At 28.2% G+C, this 21,511-nt stretch overlaps 1 protein-coding gene across 1 annotated transcript in view; it reads left to right on the forward strand.

The window, feature by feature from the left end:
* The first annotated feature begins 215 nt into the window (after positions 1-215).
* Positions 216-21,511, forward strand: part of LOC136981482 (uncharacterized) — a 41,398-nt gene continuing 20,102 nt past the window's right edge. Inside the window, exon 1 of the mRNA XM_067277791.1 lies at positions 216-345. Coding sequence (XP_067133892.1) covers positions 293-345 — 53 coding nt within the window. The 5' untranslated portion in view covers positions 216-292. The remainder of the gene's footprint in view (positions 346-21,511) is intronic.

Raw genomic sequence — 21,511 nt, forward strand, 5'->3', positions numbered from 1 at the left:
TGGAGAAAGAAAGAGAGAGAGATTGCATCTTTTTTTTAAAGTAAATAACAAACATCAGATAGAAGATTCCATGATGAACAGAATCCAGCACATATATTTTTCATTTAAATCTGCAACGAATAATTCGAACCAGAAGCGGTGAAAATAGGGAATTGAGAATGGAGAAAGCTTCGAGAATTTCTCGTCAGAGTGAGCTAGCGTCGAGTGTAGATGATCTCTCCGAAGGTAGACTGCGAAACGAGATGGAGCACGATCATTCGGAATAAAGAAGATCGTCAGAGGCAGTTGTACAATGCCCTATCTGTACTTCGAAACTGCTAAAGAGAAGCTGTGCAAAAGTGGAAGGTAAGTCAAATTTCCTCAATTACTTCTTCAACTTTTGTATAATTTATCATCCTGTGACGGCAAATTTCTTAATTTCTCCAACAATTCGGTCATTGTTTTATGCTGTTGAAAGATGACCAAATTAATGTGTTTTGGTTAAATACAGCAAATTTATAGCTAATAATATATATCTTTAAAAAATTCTTTACAGTCTTGACTAACTTCTTATAAAGAATATTAGTTTATTATTTTAATTTAAATATTTTAAAATAAACAAATATAATAGCGCTTGTTTCTGTCTGTCCCATTTTTTTCTCTCTTTTTGCTTTCTTTCAAGCAATTTCTTTACAATTTGCTTAACAATGAAGAAGAATTTTTGAATTATTTCGAGTAAAATTTAATTTAAATCGCCCTCTTTAGCAACTTTTTCTTCAAATATTAATAATAAATGTCTTTATTTCTGAATAAAATCGCAATTCTTATGTAAAAATATGCAAAATAACTCGGGATAATTACTAACTTTCGAAAGAATCTCCAGAAAACTTTCTACTTATTTTTATACATAAATTTTTCCCTCTTAATCATTTAAAACCTTCCAATGATCCTTTTAAAGACGAACTTTACCTGATTCTTCCATATAAAAGTAATGATAATAAATGGCGTATTTAATTATTAACACATTCTCCCATTTTTAATTTACGTTCAAGCTTGAATAGATAATGGAGAAGATGAATTAAATATATAAGAATAGCATTAAATTTTTATTATCTCCTGATTAAATACTTATAAAATATATATATATCAATATATCTATAACGTCTGTTATTTATGGGATCGTATTTCGATAAAAACAGATAATAAAACTGATAGCTGATTGGAAAAAGTTTGAGATAATAACTTGCTTCCAAGTTATAATGCTGCTTCGATTACTTTCATACTAATAACATTACACATGAAAGTTATTGATTATCCGTTTCTAATGGTAATATATCATAATATATATATATATAAAACTATATAAAGAGATTAACACTGACCTTTATATATTAAGATAACATCATTAATCTTTAATATAATAACGATTTATTACAATTATAATCCCGTACGAGCATCACGTAAAAAAGTTATATTATGACGTAAAATAATATATTTTTATTATAATAATATTGTTATATATTTATAAAAGAACACCCTCAATTGCTCCTGCTCCTATCGTTTTTTTCTGCACTTTCTTCACTTTTATTTCTATTTGTGAAAATCCTATTAAGGTAACAAATTCCTAAATTTTTCTAAAGTGGCCTTGCTTCTTTAGGAAACCATTTGAATTATTAAATAGCTGTAAAAATTTTTTTACCTCCAAGTGTTACGTCTTATCTGAACGAAAGCACTCGCGATCGGCTTCACTGCAATACTCGATTAATTAAGGGGAAGATGCATTTACAGGAAAAATGTAAATTTTTATTACTCATTCCGTGTGTAAAATATCAGCAAAATAACGATTTAAAAATTATTAAAATAAGAAAAATGATTTAATTTCGTAAACAGATCTTTAATTTCTTTTTGCCTTTTAAAAATTTCATAATTCGACACCATTACGTCAATAATATTCTATCATTAAAGTATAAAAATTCACGAAGAGATTTGAAGAGATTATGAAAGTTTCCTTCGAATATAAATCAATGAATACAGGGTGTGCCATTTATCAATGACATTGATGTACTTTGTGGTTTAAACGTTACAAAATAGAAAAGATATCCGACTAGATACCATAAGATAATTGCCTGTCATCATTTATGCTGGTGTCTGGAGATGAAGTATTGTTTTGGATTATATTTGAATAATCGAAAATTTATTAAACAATGTGATTGATTAATATTTGCATGCGAAATACCAGATTAATATTTATCTTAACACATTTTCTATCTATTCAGATAACGATTTATTCCCTTGTTTCGTTCGTATATACGATAAACTTGATATACGTTTCATGATTTCCTCATGCTAAATTTGCTAGAATTTTAGCTCCTGTTGTAAGGTAAACTATTAAAATTAATTCCTTCTAATATAAAAGGCAATGAATTTAGAAAATATACGATTTATAACAAGATATTTCTTCATTTAAATACGATTTCGTTTGCAAAAATTCTGAAATAATTTTCAATTAATGCAGCATTTACGTCATTCTACTTCAGATACTTAGTGATTTATTCTTAAATTTTGTGTTTTTTAGATGTTTTTATCACCTCCGAGGACTATAAAAGCATAGAATCGCGCTGAGAATGAATTATTTTAATATCTCAACACGTATGTATGTTTATAACATCAACAAGAGACTAAGAATTTTCAATATAGGAGATAGAAAAATAATTTTATAATTTTATTTAGTGGCAATATTTTTTCATGGTTTGCCATAACAAAGAAAAAATTTATTAAATAACGATACACAGACTACAATTCTCAAGAACAGCAGAAAAGTTTATCCAAAGCTTTTGTTAAAGAATGTATTATTAAAAATTCCCATCATTCTTAAAGATGCTCCCAATTTTAAAGCTTCGATATCATTTAAAAGATGATAATTTTCTGTATAAAAAAACAAAGAGTAACCTCTGCATGCCCTTGAACTATTGTTATGACAATTAACACCATCACTCAACTAACTATGACCATTACAATTAGCTAATTATTAACGAGTAAAAGTTGCAATCATATTTTTAATTTATTTAATTTATAATATATGCTCTCCACCTCAAATTAGTAGTGGCTTGCCCCTGTACATCATACTTTTCCTTTAACAACAGAGGCATGCCGGTCATCTTACTCTTTTCCGGGAAAAATATTTGAATTGAAATCATGCGAATTCCGGTCAAGACCGGACGTTCGTATACGGTTAATTGCGGTAATAGTAATAATAATAATAATTTAACTCAAAATTTATTACAGAAAAGATTAACTTTTTCTGCAAGAATTTGCGATTTCTAACTCAAAAACTTTATTAAACTATAAAATTTCGTATGTTTATTTTTACTTTTTCTATATTTTACGTCTGTTTTACTGCCTCACTGATATTACACTTCTAAGTAGGAATTTATGAAAAATATTTTCCCTTGCAAAAAATTTTATTTCCTCAGATTTAAACCAAAAATATCCGGTTTCAACTGATTATATGAATATGTTTCTATATATATATATTTCTTCCACTTTTATTTATCAAATATTTCTCTATATTTTTATCAATTTTTTTATTGTACATAAAACCGTTATCGTATGAAACATACTTATGGATGTGCTTTTGTCAAACTGTCAGATTAAAGATACTTTCTTCTTTTGTATGAATTGTGTTCTCTTAGTTCATTCTTTTTAAATAAAAAAGCGTATTTTTGGAAAGATAATAAAATAAATATAAGGAGTCGCGAATAGAAATAAATTCTTCTTTCACTTTTTCTCACCTTCAACCTCACCTTCAAAATTTTTTTTTTCTTTCACCTGCGACTTCAACTTCAATGGTTTTTTTCTCCTTCGCCTGTGACTTTACCTTCAAATCGAATTTTTTTCTTTTCACCTGAAACCTCAATTTAATATTTTCCCTTCACCTGCAACCGCAGTTTCGATATCTGATTTTTTTTCCTTTATTTGAAACTTCACCTTCACCTTGCATCCAAACTTCAAATTCAAACTTCTCCCCTTTACCTTCAACCTCAACTTCAATTTTTCCTTTATCTTCAAAACAATTCTTTCCTCCACCTGCAACTTTACCTTCAAAATGCATCGTTCCCCTCACCTTCAATCTCACTTTTTTTTAATTTAATTTTTTTAAGAGGAAAAATTAATTTCAATGATTAAATTTACTAAGAATAATGGCTTGTGCACACTTTTACGACAAGAAACATTATCCTCCTCTCACGCTAACACCTGTTTACTGTTTGCAATTTAAGCAAATGCAATCTACTTGCACGTTATCTTCACCAGTCGAACCATTAAAATTCGTCAAATTTTATATATAGCCGGTTATCATAGCAAATTGATTGATAATTTATCCCTCGTAGAAGACAACTTAACGCTTTAATTTGATGATGAAGCGAGGGGATAATTCATTTTAATCTCATTAATACTATAAGTTATTTAACTATAGAAGGAAAATAGGAGGAAGATGAAAGATGCGAGAAGCATTATTTCATCTGTTGAACTTAATTCCTTTTTCTGATATGATATTTTGTCCAAACTTTTTTAAGTCGTGAGAGGAAGCGACATTTGCAGGGTGCTCATCATTCAATGTCAGAGAGTTTCCTGTTTGTTCAAGAACAGTGAATTCCCTACTAGATCCTATCCAAAGAGTAGATTTAGAGTAGTAAAATACCTTTAAAGTTGTTCACGTGAATTTTTCTCTAATAAACTATTAATACATAAAAAGATGTCAATGAGTTTTAAACGCTACCTGGAATATTTATATAATTCTCCATTTTTAATCTAGAAAAGTTAAGGCTAATTCATGTAGAAGGATAAAGGAATAATTTATTTTTAAAAATGTCTACGAGATTTTTGTAAAGAGATAAAGAATAATTTTTTTTGGATATTGAAGACTATTTTTTAAATTTATTTATTAAATAAAACTCTTAATAAATAAACATTCTCTGTGTTTAAAATCACAAAAAATGCAAAAAATATTTTTCAGGATATTGGTCATTTATATGGACATATCAACGTTAAAAATATTCGAAAAATTGAAAATTTTTACTAATTAAATGCGAAAATGTATAACTAATTAAATATTTTTCCATTAAAATGTTTTATTTTTTGCATTGTAAGCGTTTAATTTAAACCAGAAAGTGCTTATAAATCGCATTTTTTAAATATGCGATTTATATTATAATTAAAAACGCTTACAATAAAACAAATAAATTTATGATCTCAGAAAAATGTATTTAAAATTATAAAAATAACATTTTTATTGCTTAAAATAAAACAGTAGAATGCTTAAAAACGAGTAAATATTCTGTCAACACTCAGAAACAATTGCTTCAAATGAGAAGTAACAAAAAACATCACGTTATATTAAATATTACTTTACTACATTCGTACAGTTCGTCTGAGTGTCTGTATGTAAAAGCATATTCTTGTCTACAGCTCTGTTAATGCTGATAAATACTTGATCAATCTCATTCATCCTTCCTTTATCAATTACTTCAAAAAGTTATTAAGGGGTTATTTTCACGATGCGCCAGAAAATAACCTCTAACATCAAAGGATAACAGCATAAACGCATAAATAAAAATCAATTCGTAGATCCTCATCCGTTAGTAATACTGCAAAGGAAATTGCTGGTGTAATTTATTAATAGTTTACGTAATAAATCTTTAAATGATCACTTTATCCGTATAGTAGCATCGCTGTTACTAAAATTATTTGATTTATATAATCTTAATGCATGCGAAACTAAGGATAAATGACATCTGTAATTCCTGTGGAAGCTTTACAGATTGATAAATTGATAACACCTTTATGCAAGTTAATAATTTCCAATTTTGCCCTCTCATCCGGAGCATCACAGCATGTGATGCTCCGGATGAGAGGGAAGATCACAAACATCACAGCATCCGAAATAAAAGAGGAGACAAATTTATAATGCTAAAACATAGTTTAAAACATAGAAAACTTTAAAAAATTTACTTTTTTTTTACAAAATGACTAAAATCTGAATCAAATTAAGTTCGCTCAACTGACACGTAGCGCAGGATACACGCGTAACAAACCCTCATACATATTAAATGCTTCATCTGGAGAGCATGCTTCATATTTTAATGCTATTAAAACATCAGAAAAATGTTTAATAATATTAAATAAAGTACTAAATAGGAAAATAATTAATAATTTAACACTTTTAAAAAGAAAAATTATATATGTATATCAATTTTTAATGATGTACACCTTTGATAACCGTAAATTCAAAGAAAAATATGTGCAAGGTATAATAAAAATGTACATATTTATAAATTATTCATCAAGATAGTAGAAAGAAGTAAAGTATAAGCTGCAAAGAAATCATCTGTAATTTTATCTCTTAATATGTAAATGTTATCTAGTATTTTATGAATGTAAATACTATCCTTTTATTTTTCCACGGAAGTTGAATAATTTATTAAGAATAAAATAAATATATAATAATTTCCCTTAAAATATTCTACAAATTTCCCCTTTTGGAATGTAAATTGCTTAAATATATTAATCCAAAATAAATATTTTTCTTTAAAAGAGAGAAGGAAGATGATGATTTGTTTAGCGCGGAAGAGACTTTTACAGGGGCTGTAGAGATTTAAGATCGGTTATATTTAGGATATTTCTCTTAGAAAAATGCATTTAATAATTTTAATGCCCTCTATCGCGTAAACAATTTACGATTTTGACATTAATTTACAGACGTTACTTCGATTAATTAGAGATTTCTCTGATAAACTTCTCATGATGCAGGACAAGTTTAACAGAGACATCTGTAATTAATCACGTGGGACTTTTATAGATGTTATAATATTTAAAATTCTGTTATTTCTACGCACTTCTTCTCTAAAAAACACAATTTTAATTATTTTAAAACGTTTTATCACGTGTAAAATTACACATTTGATATTAATTTACAGACGGGTATCAAGTTTAATTCTTATAAATTAGAACGAAGGAGGGATTAAGGCAGTTAAAACTCGTTATTTTTTTTTTAATATTCCTTTATTTAAAGCGCTTTTTTATAGTTTATACATTCTACTTCACGTATAAATTTTACGATTTTTACATTAATTTACAGACGTTATCAAGTTTAATCGCTTGAAAGAGAATTTTAGCCGGAAAAAACTTGAACAGTATTTATAACAATTAAAACTTTAATTTTTAAAAGATTTAATTAAAATTAGAGTAATTTTAATTATTTTAAAGCTGTATACAATTTACAACATTCTTCACGAATTTACAGACGGTTAGAATATAAGAGTCGTGCAGAGTATAGCAGAGAAAACACGTTTTACGTGGGTTCTAACAATTAAAACTCTTATTTTTAGATATTTATTTAGCAAAAAAGGCACTTTTAATCACTTTAATGTTGTGTGTCACGTATAAAGTTTACGACTTTGACATCAATTTACAGACGATTCAGGTAGCAGCTTGAAGAATTAAACTATAAAAGGTGGAATGAATGCGAAGTTAATAATGGCAGTAACCAGAAAAATGTAAATGTTATTTAAACAGCGAGTTAAAAGAGTTTTTGATCGATAAAACTCTTCTTCTTTGACACATTTTGTTAATTAAAACAATTTTTAAAACGTTCCATTCTTAATGAGAGAGAAATTAAATTCTCTGTCTTGCAAGAAAGACACTTTTACAGGGGCTGAAATTTTTTTCCTCTTCGTATATTTCTAATTTATTATAAATTATTTTGTAAAATAATAATATTAATAGGAACTAGATATAAAACCAACTTTATTAACGATAATTTATATTTTTTATATCACTATTAAGTGTTTAAATCCGACGATAAAAGGGATTAAACATTATCCTAATTGCTGCATCGTAACGTATAAACGATCCGATTAAATTACTTCAGATACATTAAAATGGCAAAAAAAATAATGAAAAATAATATTCTCATAAGTTCAGATTTCGTTTTTTATAACAAAAATTTGCAATTTTATAGCTTAAGTTTTAATTACTTTGACTAAGGGTTGACAGAATGAGATAAGGCATGACTCACTGAAAATTATGAGGCCTCATCCCTCCGAAAGATATAAAAAACGTACGAATAATTTAATTAAACAAATAAAAACAAATTTTTCACAGACTCAGTGTAAAAATCTAATTTTTTTCTCACATATTATATTTTTTAATATAAAAATATCCAAATTTGGGGTCCCTTCTGAATCTAAATCCCGAAATATATAATCCTGCTACCCTCTAGCTATTTTATTTTGGATATTTACTATTTAATTAAGCATAATTTCAATAATTAAACAGTGTAAACTCTGTTCCTTTCACGAATCTCACAAACCCTGTAATAGTCTCTTCCGTGCTAAGCAATCTACCTTTTTATTGCTTTAATCGTAAGTTCTGTAAATTCATGTCAAGAGCACAGATCAATCCAAACATAAATTTAACTTTAAGTTATAGAATCGACATTTATTCAATAAAATAAATTCATCCTCTTCTTACAGGTGGGAGAGATTTTCTGTTAGAAGGAAAGCTCAGTTTACAATGTCATCTTCCATCTTTTTTTTCAGAGCAAACGTCTGTTTACATCCTTTTTATCTTTGTTACACAACTTAACTTCATTCGATCCACACAATTTGATGTTTATTTTATATTTTTAACTTAAATTTCATCGTTTTTCGACCATTTTATCCAAATTGATTTCCTGTTTCTTAGTTTCTACGTTTAATTTTAAAGTTTGTAACTTATTTATTAATCCATATTTCATTATTGGACTTTGTGTTACATTACTAACCTCATTGATTTTCATTTCATTTTTTTCTCGATAAAAATCTAACGATTTTTTCACGTATTTTAGCATAAAAATATATAAACTTCTACCTGTTTATCGATGTAAATATTCGCTTGTAACTTCTTGGATAATATATTCAAAGATGAGAATATGATTAAAACTTTTTAAATTTTTAAATAAAAATTCTCTATTTTCTTTTAAAAATTTACTTAAAATTATCTCATTTTTGTTTCGAGTTTCAATTTTTATTTGAATTTTAATCGTTTTCTAGTTAAATTTTATTATTTATCTTAAATTTTGATAAGTAATTTTTGGTTTTACTTTTCAATTTTATTCACTTTATTTATTGATTTTTAATTATTCAATTGAAATTTTCTTATTTTCATTAACTTTTATGTTGTTTTTCTCTGTAGAAGAGTAATTTAAATTTAAATTTTTCGATTTAAATTTTTCTAAAAATCCCTAATTTCTTCTTTAATTACTGTTCAAAATATCTTCTTCTTGCGCTTTCTGCATTTTTCCTATGAATTAATTTACTTTAGTTTTTATTATTTTTGAAAAATTCTTAATTATTTACGTAGTTACTCTTCAAAAATCTTCTTATTTTTTTCATTATGATCTTCTTATACATTTTAAATTATATTTATATAAAGAAAAAATTAAGATGATGTGATGGATTCTTATGCTTTTTATGCTCTTCTCATGCATTCACGTAGGAATAGGTAATAGAAGTAGAGAACTAGAAATGACACTAATCTTCCAGCGTTCGTAACCGTCGTAATCGTCTCGATAGAACGATAATGTTCTCGCCTTCGTAACGTCTTTTTCGTTCTTTCTTCCTTTCGCGCCGTCACCAACTGGCGTCTTGCCTCACTTCTCCCCTTATTCGACTCTCTCCCTCGTTCTCCTCGTCTTCCTTGCAACCCCTCAAAAATTTATTATCTTAACTGTTTAGGAATGTTACCGTCTAAACCCCACATTTATTTTTTAAAATTCTTTCAAAAATCCTCCTTTATTCTTTTTCTTTTTGCTCTTCCTAAGCACTTATCTATTGTGGTTATGTAAAGTCTGAAATTTTACTTCGAAATCTTCATATATATTGTTCCTGTACACTTATTCATTATTTTATAATGCCTGGTGTGTAATGGCAACAGTTTATTCCCTTTTCACTATTTCAATTCGCACTATCGTGTCTTAATTCACCTTTTGATTACTTCGTGTATAAAGTTTATCGATTCTTCTTCTACTACTTTTCTATCAAAGATGATTCTTGTCTCTTCTTACTCCTATTTTACTTGAAATTTATATAACATTTCATTGTAAATTTCCTCTAGAGAAAGACTATACTTAGCTTGATATTCTAGCGTATTTGTAAACGTAAATTATTATATTTAGCTTCAAACCATCATTGTTATCTTGTATTTTTATCTTCTTTTTACAGATAAGTCGTGTATTAGTTCTGAAGCTCTAGATGCTCCAATCTAAAAATCCTTATCATTAACACTATCAGCAATTTATATTATTATATTACGCTTAAAAATAAGTTATTTGTCGCATATTATCCTTTAATTTTAAATTATTCTTAAATATAAGTAAAAATTATCTAATTTTGGTGGGAACTATTAATTTTTATCGAGTTTCTGTAGAGATATTCCACTATATCATCGCATCTTTATTTTTTTTACCGTTTAAAATGTCACTTTAAGTATGTTAGCTCTTCATGCTCTCTAGAAATTATCCTCAACATTATCTTAACATATGAAACTGATAAAATGCTTCGTTATAACTCCTGATGCTAGCTCCAGATGCTCCCCTCTAAAAGTCATCATCCGCATCACTTAGCATCTTTTATCCTTTATTACATTATTGAATTACACCTAAAAACAAGCCATTTATCTCTTATAAATCTTAAATTTTAAAATTTAAGTGAAATAAATCGCAAATTATCCAATTATCCTTCGTTAGAAGTTTGACAAAATTGAAAACTCGACTTCCGGAAAATCAACAATTAATAATAATTTTTCTACTTTTATAAATAAATATATATATATAATTTTAATCATTAATTTACTTAATTAGCCAGTCGTTGTGCTAATTATAATTTAGGATAATCATTTTCAGCTACGATTAATATTTGAAATTATTTACAGTCAACGATTCGATCAACAGGTGATAATTCATTCATTAGCAGAATGGAACGTAATTATGCAAATGAATTTAAACAAATCTTGTTAACTAGTTTATATATATGTAGTTTTAACGTTTAATTTCCTTGTAGTTTCGATCTAAAGATGTTTATTTATAGAAACAAACGTTATCCCTCTTTATTAGTTAAATAATGCATCGATAACGACCAATTCATTTCTGTCCACTTCTAACGTACTAGATCTTGTATAATTAAGTTAAAGATAAGTCTAAATCTTAATTACTAACTTAAACAACTTTCTTAGTTTTCACTCAGTTAAATCTTAGTTAAATTACTTCATTTTCTTATCGTAATCCTCTTCTTAATCATTAGAGATCGCGTGCGCTCTTGCTCTTCCTCATCGTTTTGATATCGATGGATAAAAAAAAGTTTTTTTTCGTGTTTAACGGGGGAAGTAATAAAAATTCCAGGAATTTTATCAAAATAGTGATTTATTCACCTTCATTATACTTAGGAAAATCAATCGATTTTAGTTCGTTTGCTCATTTAACATCAGTAAGTGGAATGGAAAGTTCATGTGGATGTAGATGGATGAAAGCTTTAAAATATGAAAGATGCGTGAAAAATTTTAAAGATTTACCTATAAATTTAAATTATTAAAGAGGTTTATATTCACCAGAAAAACCTAAAATATATATATATTTAATAATGTTTTGATTTATTAAAAATTAATTTTGATAAATCTTTATCAACTGATGCGGCGGATCGTCAATGGATATATAAAGAATAAGAGAAAATTTCGTTATTTTTCTGTAAAATTAATTCATTAGCATTATTTTCTATGTAAAATAAACAAAAAAATCTTTGTAATTGAATCTAACTTAGACTTTCTTATTAATGTTTTTTGAATTGAACGCATGTTTACACTTTAATTTAAATGTGTATGGACGTAATTCTTTAAATTTATTAAAAAAAATGCATTAAAATTCAACATTTTATCAAAAATTTGATTAGAAAACATTTATTTTATTTATAAAAATTTTAGGGAATGTAAATTAAATTCGATTTATCTTTATCACTCTGCTACTTAAGAAAGTGGAAGGGGGAAAACATGAATTTCGAGTGTAATAAAATTGTGCATAATTAAAACATTTTTCATATTTTATAGATTAAAACATGTTTAAATTAATTTAGAAATGTATTTTACTTTTTAAATACTTTATTTTATAAAAATTTCTAAAGAATCCAAAGCGTGAGCGGATGGAAAAAAATCATGAAAATAATTTCTCCTCCTTGAATAACATTAAGAAGAAATTTTATTCTGTTGTTTAATTAAATTTATAGATTTTGTTTACATTTATTTTAAATTTATTCCACCTAAAATAGGAAAGCATTTTGAATATGTAACTAGCAATCTTCATATAAATATGTACATGCAAACTCCATCATTCCAACACAACTCCATCCTCATCAACGAAGGAAAATACAGTAATTTAAATAGACCAATAACTACATTTTCTGCTTCAAGTTTAACATAATATAATCACTAAATTAAAGGATAATTCATTCTAAGAATAGTCTCGTCTCGTCTCCATCCTCTCATCCAGTTTCCAGGACAGTCAAATTGTCTTATTTTCCAGACGGATAATGTGAGAAAATTTCACTGTATTGATTTAGAAATTGGATATTATTTACTCTGTTTAATGTAGTTTTTATTATATATAGCTTAAATTGTGATATATAATCGCATAAAATTGCTGGATGAAAATTAATGTTTACATATCGAATATATCTATATACAAATTGCATCATTCCAACACGGCTTCATCCTCATCAACGAATGAAAAATACAATAATTTAAATAGACCAGAAACTATACTCTCTGCTTGAAGTTTTGACGTAATATAATCATTATATTAAAGGATAATTCTCCTTCCTATTCATTCTAAGATAATCTCATCTTCATCCTTTTATTCAGTTACCATCATAGTAAAATTGTCTTATTTTCCAAATGGATAATGTGAGAAAATTTCACTATATTAATTCAGAAATCAGATAATATTTACTGACTTTAATGTAGTTTCTTATTATATATAGCTTAAATCGCCATATATAATCATATAAAATTGTTGGAAGAAAATTGGTAGTTTCTATTGACACTTCGATATATCTATACACAAACTCTATCATACTCACAATAATTTAAAAGAGAATTTATACTTTCTGCTTAAAGTTTTAACATAATATAACCATTAAATTTGAGGATAATTCACTTTTCTGTATATAATTTATTCTAAGAATAATCATCATTTCATCTCCATCCTTTCATCCATTTTCCAGGACAGTAAAATTATCTTATTTTCCAGTCGGATAATCTGAGAAAATTTCACTTAGAAGTTATTATATTTACAATTATTAAGTATTCATTTAGAAATTACGTAGTATTTACTCTCTATTCAATGTAGTTTCTTATTATAGATAACTTAAATTGTGATATACATATATATAGTAATAATACAAAACTGCAGGAAGAAAATTGGTAGCTTCGATTGACACATCGAATATATCCATGCAAAAACTGCACCAGTCCAACAATAATTTAGATTAGAATTTATACTTTCTGCTTAAAGTTTTAACGTAAATATAACCATTAAATTTAAGGATAATTCACCCTCATATATATAATTCATTACAAGAATAATTAGCATCTCATTCTTATCCTCATCCTCATCTTCCCATTTCGTTTTTGAGTCAGGGAGAAGACACGACTGATCTTCACCAATGAATAGAAAATATAATAATTTAAATAGATTAAAAACTACACTTTCTGCTGGAAATTTAGACATAATGTAATCGTTAAATTAAATTAATAATTACTTTATATACGTATAATTCTTTGTAAGAATACTTGCATCTCATCCTCATCCTCTTGGTTTCTAGAGCATTAAAGTTGTCTGATGTTGCAGAAAAGAGATGTGAGAAGATTTTACTCTATTGATTTAGAAATTAGTCGCCTGTAGATAAAATTTCTTCTATATTTAGTCTAGTTTCTTATTATATATATAGCTTAAAGTCTGGTATATAATCATATAAAAATTGCTAGAGAAAAATTGGTATCTTGTGATGGTGTGTATTCCACTTTTGTCAAATCTAGACGTAGTAATTGAAGATAAAAAGTGCAAATCAGCAGATTTTGTCATCTGGGGCCAGATGGCACTGATTTTATATTTTATTTTCTTCGTATTTGAAATTTTCTAGGTAACTGCTTCTGATTTATATAGTAGATTCTTATTTAATGCTGTTAAAAAATATCTGAAGAAATCCTCCATTTTTTGTGTAGATACTTGTTTTGATTGTTATAATTAATTGTTTTGGTTTTTACGTCATTACTTCTCACGCCTCATTGCTTTAATTACTCCGTTCACGTTTCAACACGCAAATACAATGTTTCGTGATCATTTATTTATTTAGTTTTTAAATAATTTGAATTTTAATAAATAAAATTCAATAATACTAGCGAAATCTTAACTTTTCAATTATTAAAAGTCAGAGAATATTTCAAATATCCAACTAACCAATTACGGTTTGCCAATTCAAAAATTTAAAAATGAAATAGACAATTACGATGAAGGGATTCGAAATTTTAAATTCCGTATCCAATCATAGTTTTGGAATTTTCGACAACGATTTTTTTAAAATAGGATCGTTTGTACTGATGATTCTAATTGGTTATTCAGTTTAAAAACTGGTTTATTGCTCTGAAATATTTTAATTACTTTAAAATATTCATTAGAACTTAAGGTGATGATAACAAATGTTTATGTCAATTCAAAAATAAAATAATAAATCAATGAGAATAATCAAATTAAACATTCTAAATAATTAAAATCTAAATATATGTTATTTACAATGTAATAGCCAATTAGAACGGCCAAAATTAAATCTTTGAATTTAAATAACCAATCGAAAACTTTAAGCGAAGCGATTAAATCCTGCAAACAATAGAAATATTTTAAAAATTAATTTTAGTTTTATTCACCAATGAAAGAAATCAAAATTTGAAGTTTTCAACCGGAAAATAAACAATTAGATATCTTAAAATTCTCAACCAAACATCATTACAAAATTTTAATTTTTCTTGGTTAACCAATCACAGCGCTTCCATTCAAGATAATTAACTTAAATTCGAAAAGATTAATCAATCACCGCGCTTCAATTCGGAATGATTAATCAATCACAGCTCTTATAATTCAAAATGATTAACCAATCACAGCACTTTCATTTAAAATGGTTAACCAATCACGGCTCTTAAATTCGGAATGATTAACCAATCATGGCGCCTCCATTCAAAATGATTAACCAATTACAGTGCTTAAATTCAAAATGATTAACCAATCACGGCTCTTAAATTAGAAAATATTAACCAATCATAGCGCTTCAATTCTTAAAGATTAACCAATCACAGCTTTTAAATTTAAAATTTAAAATAAATAATAAAACTAAATAAATTTAAATGTTTTAATCGAATACACCAATCGTGAGTAACTAAATAAGAAAAATTCCGAAATAAATAAATAAAATATAAAATTTTTTATACAGGAAAAAGCGTTAAACTTTAATAATATAAAAACATGGAAATCATAAATTTTTCATTTTAAACTTTTAGTGGCGCCATCTCACGTTATAAAGCATATATCATTTTTTTATTTATTTATTTTTTAGTTCCCCTTCGCCTCTCCAATTTCTATCGAATGTAAACAGAAAATAAGAGGGGGAAATAATAAAAAAAAAGGTCTTTGGATAAAGCTATGCTAGGTTATTCCCTTGTTTCTGGTCTGCAAACAGAAAGCGATAAAGAGTTTTATCACCCTCTTTTTCATCCAAGTTGGGTAAGCACGTTCCCGGCATATTATCGAATTTAAGTGAAATTCCAGGGAGAATAAAATATAATATATGAAATCCCGTAAAATTGTAAAGCTGTTAAATTTTAATAATTAAAATTGTTTAAATATTTTAAGCCTGTAATGATAAGTTAACAAATTCCCTATTGGAAAACATTCTTGTATCCATTCATCCATCCTCTATTACCATGCTCTTTGCGTTTCCGCGTGCAATTATTATTTTCTAAGAGATTTTATCTCGGTTTTTCGTAGATTATTAGATTTTACGTGTAAGTTTGCCTGTTGGATCAGTGTACACAATGGTGTCACTCTGTCCACAGAGTGGTGACGGAGTGAAATAGGAAGATCAAGGAGAAGATGGCGCGATGAGATTGTGCAGATGATAGGAGTATAATGGATGAGGTAAGCTAGAGAATAGTAGTTGATCTTGAAGGAGACTTTCGTCAAACAGTCGCCTGTCATAGTTGCAAAAGAAATAATAGTTGACAATAAGAAAGACATCAGTAGATTGGCATGCGGATCCAGATTCGAATCCGTTCGTCACTAGCGATTTTTATGGTTATTTCCATAAAAATATTCTTAACGTATCTCACTTATGATGATATACAGTATTTCATTACTTCATCAACATCAAATTCCTTTGATTGAATCTGCTGAGTAAATCATCTTCATTCTTCTAACTCTACAAAATTTTTTCTATTTTTCTGCACATCTTCATCTTTTCCCTTCTTTTATTTCGAATGTTCTTCTAGGGAGAATATTTCCACATTGTTTCCGTATGACTAAACCATTTTATTCTCTGAATCTTTATCCTATTTTCTGTAGTTTTACATGAATTTCAATAGCCGACCTCAATTTTGCTTATTGTAGGAGAGCCGCTTAAAAAGCAAAATTGAGGTCGCCTGTATAACCTAAAGCGTGTGGAATCCATAAATGGATTTACAAAAATCCATACATGATAATGGATTTAGTATTTGAACAAGAGAGTTTAATCGGAAAATAAAAAATTAAATATCTTAAATTTTTCAACCAATCAGCATTACCAAATTCAAATTCGATATATCTCAATATCGAATAACCAATCACGGCTCTTAAATTCGGAATAATTAACCAATCACAGCTTTCAAATTTAAAATTTAAAATAAATAATAAGACAATAAATTTAGTGCATAGCAAACATAACAGAAATTTAGTTATTAGTTAACTGGAGCCAACTCATGTTTATGTGTGTTTGTATATATATTTTGTGTAGGATTGGCAAGAGGGAGAGGAGGCAGAAGGCTATGGCTATTACCCTGAGGCCCAGACTTGTATAGTATAGGAAATCGGATTGAAATCGATGTAATAAAATTTTAATTATAAAAAAAATCAATTTAAGTAATTTTAAATAAATAAAGAGAAAAAGTATAATATAAACATCGTAAACCTGTTCGCTGCGCAACGTCAAAAGGGAGATAGAGTGACTCGCAAGACTCTAGCTGTAGGGCTCATAGCCACATTTTACGGTCCCGATCCTGCAGGTGGTAAACCTATTAACGCTTCCCACTACAGGCCGGGTGGACAGAATCACTGAACACCGGTCGTGGGTTCATGCCCGGGACTGGCAAGGTAGTTTTTCGGATTCCCTTCACGTGTATAAAACCAAAATTGGGGCCAGTTTATTATAGAAATCCCTCTTGGCAGGCATTCCTTCTTGGAAAAGTGCCAATGTGTGGTATTGCCCCATCCCTTCCAACCAAACCAAACCAAACCAAACTACAATCATTAACGAAGGTAAACAGCATGAGATTATTTAATGCTTAATAAAACAGAAAATATAAATATAAATATGAAAATATAATAACAAAGACTTATTTTTCTTTGCTTTGGTATATTAAAATCACCATTTCTAATTATATATCTCCATGGGAAGCTTCCACGAATTGAAGAGGAAGATGTTTTTCTTAGCCAAACACACAGCTCTATTGTCCAATCGACAGATCTACAATAAAAGCCTAACCACAGTGATTTGATAAAATAAGCAAACATTCTTCCTTTTCTTTTTATGTATTGTAATTACACACAAAAAATCATCTTTTCTTCAGTAAATTAAATTTCAAATGAATGGGACATTTGGCTTCTGTTACAACTTCATTTCTTACAAACATTAACAGATTAATGGGACTTTCAGCGTAATCGGAATTCTTGAAACCGATAAAAATCTATAATATTTTTAAAGATTTTAAATGGATTTCTGCTTACATCCTATAAAATTCGCGAAAACGTTTCTATAATTAATGGTTTTGAGGGAAACCATTGACGGTATCTCATTAAATAAACTGGCAAAGCAAATCTATAACTACATTTGACAGGAAAATTGTTAATTCTAGAAAATTTTTTTAAATTATTAAAAATATTTGAATAATTAATTTCATTAAAATGATTTTAAAAAGGGATAAATTAATAAATAAATATGATAATTTTATTATATTAATGTTAGTTAAGTATTGTTTTCTGATACAAGTGCCTGTTCGCCTAAACTGTACTGGCACAAATTGGCTCTTTGTGCTAATAAACATATTTTCAGATTGGCTACTGTTCCAGAAAAATTTGTCAGATTCCCGTTCCAGAAAATATTGTCATATATGCTCTCCTGTTCCAGAAAACACTTTCAATTAGGCTCCTCTTCCAAAAGATATTTTCAGATAGGTTTCAGATAGGTTTTAGAGCCTGTCTAATGATGTTTTCCAGAAAACATCATTAGACAGGCTCCTGTTCTATGAAATATAATTCAACAGGCTAGTGTTCTAGAAAATATTACTAAACAGGCTCCTGTTTTATAAAATATCACTAAATGGGATCCTGTTCCAGAAAATATACTGAAAAATAATTTTATGTAAAAATTCAAACATTTTACGAATTAGTTTTATATTAAAAGTTTAAATTACTTTTATAACTTTTAAAAATTTTAAATATTACATTTATAATAAAAATAATAATAATAATAAAAATACACTATTACGAGCGTTATATATTCTATTTATAGAATTTTTTGTAGAGAATTTATTGATGTTAGTTCTGCACTCGATTCCTTATTTTCCATATGTAATTACACACTCCATCATTGCCATCATTGACTAAAGCACTTATTTGCTTTCTCGTTTCCATTGATTCTCAGGCTATTTTCGACTAACCGGAAGCGTTTGCAATAGAAATACAAGTAAATTCTACTTTATTTTCTAGTTTCTCTCCACTGAAAATAAATACAGTCGTTGGAATAAGCCATCAAAAATTATTTTCCAAGTTATATTTTTTGTGTAATTATCTCTGGCATCACTTTCTATTAATATTTCCGTCCAAAATATATGTAAACATTGCCACCCCCTTGACAAAGAATGGAGAAGTTTGGTGTTCCTTACGCTGACAATTACGCATTCTTTATACAGTAGTTACACGTGATTTTCCTGTACAGCATATATCCTGTATGATATATGTTGATAGTTAAGAGTTATCATCATAACCTACGTAAAGAATAAAAATGGAGACAAGCAGATTTATTCATTTCTTACATTTATATTTGGGTTGCAATTTGAAAATTGCATACCTATACACTCCCATTGTCGTATGTCTGTCTGTTCTTCGTTAATCTCGAAAACAGAGTCTAGATAAACGAAAATCGAGACCAGATATGGAAAGCTTAGATTCAGTAGACCTTGATTTACTATATAAAAACAGCCGGAAAATCACGTGATTTCAATTCAAAATTTTGGATTGTGTAGTTGATAGATGACCGGCACGAGTCGATTGTCATCGGGCGAAGTATGATGTACTGTACAGGGGCAAGACGCTACTAAAATCAAGAGCATTGTGACGAAAAATTGCAACATGACATTGTAAATGACGTCACAATAAATCTCTCAATTTTTAGTCATTATTTTTTATAGGAGAGATATTATAATGTGATGATAATTACAAGTTGTCTCATAAAGAATGTATTCGTACGTTTCTTTGTTTCTTATTCATTGTTTTTCTGCATACACATACATGTAATTACACAAACCAAGAGTGGAGATGCTCGTTCCTTATTTTCCTATTTAATTACAATTAATCTTCCTCCACGTTGAAGATTACTAAGTGATGATAATTACAACCATTCCAAATTTTTATAGAAATGTTTAATTTATTAGTAAAGGTTGATTAAAACACACTTGTATACTTAATTCTTCGTTTCCTTTTATCATTTTTATAGATGATAAAAGCTGTTTTAAAGCTCCAATTCCTTTAGAAAAGAGCATTAATTTTATTTCGTACTACAAGTCTAGATTTCTCGTTTCTTTAAAGATTTAGTGCAGAGATAAGGTTTCGATTTAACACCAACCATCCTACAACCGGAACGTCTTTTGATTCATCATATTATACTGATATATTGTAACGGAGTAACGATGCTAATACCGTAACAGTAACATATTTCTCACGTGACCATTATCCGCATTTCTAAGCGGATTTTAAGGAAGGTAAGAGACGAGCGGAAACAGAAATTCTGTCGTTTTCCCTCCTCGGAACCCATTAGGAAATTTTATCATTTGTCAAAGTTTAAAAAACAAATGATAAATCGATGTAGGAGAGATAATTTAGTATTCGGAAGTGTCAACAGATGGCACTAATTTCTCCCAGAAGGTATTAAAATACCGACCCCCCTACGTAATCTCCATTCAGAACGAAACGTTTTAAATATTCTCATCACGATAAACGTCTGTCGGAAGTAATTTTTAATTTACAACGCTTTTCTAGTATAAGCATCTTCATTCAGCTCCTCCGCATCTCAGATAAAAAAGATGTGGAGGCAACACACACAGACTCTCTCTCTCTCTCTACATATTCGAATTTTATTTTTTATTTATTTTTTTTTGCTTCTCATGTAAGGTCCATTATCGAGATTCTGTCAGGTTTTTCCCTTCTTAGAAAAAGTTGTTAGAGGGCCTGATAGCTTCTATACCGTTCCATTCAATGCTTGGGGCACTCTAGTCACGTAGCGGGTTTATATTCCTTAACTTGGTTGAGGCACTCAGTTATTACCAAGGTTTTGGACTGCACGCTGTTCTGAATGTCTAGATAACAAATGGAATTCATCCTCTTTTGCTACAGGATTTACAGGCAACACGCTAAACCCCCACCCATAAACTTACTTAACCTCCTATTTACTACCGTGTCTATCTGACTTAATTACTATTATATCGAATGGAATTTATATAGAATTCTCCGAAAATATTTTTATTTTACAAATAAATTTAATCAATAAACCACAGGATTCTCGAGCTTTAATGTAAGGTTTGTTCATTCAAAGACAAATATTTGAGATAAAAATCCCATCTGAAGTTACTATGGTAACTCGATATCGACTTTACTCACTCTTAGGAAAACAATATTCGTTTTGCTCTGTGAATGAGCATTGCTAAATTAAATCGTTCGGTTATTTAGAACAATAAACAGAAACAATTTATGCTAATAATATTTTTATTTACGTTCGTAACGAATGATTCTTGCGCCCGCATTGTTACGATGGATAGATGCTGGTATAAACCATTTTATACGGTGTTTATAATGGTAATAATCAATATTTGTACAGTAATATAACGTAAACAACTGTTTATCTAACAATCAAAACAGTGATTATAGGTGAATAGTAAT

The sequence above is a fragment of the Centruroides vittatus genome, unplaced genomic scaffold (genome assembly GCF_030686945.1).
Source record: "Centruroides vittatus isolate TY-2023 unplaced genomic scaffold, ASM3068694v2 contig_766, whole genome shotgun sequence".
Lineage (NCBI taxonomy): Eukaryota > Metazoa > Arthropoda > Arachnida > Scorpiones > Buthidae > Centruroides > Centruroides vittatus.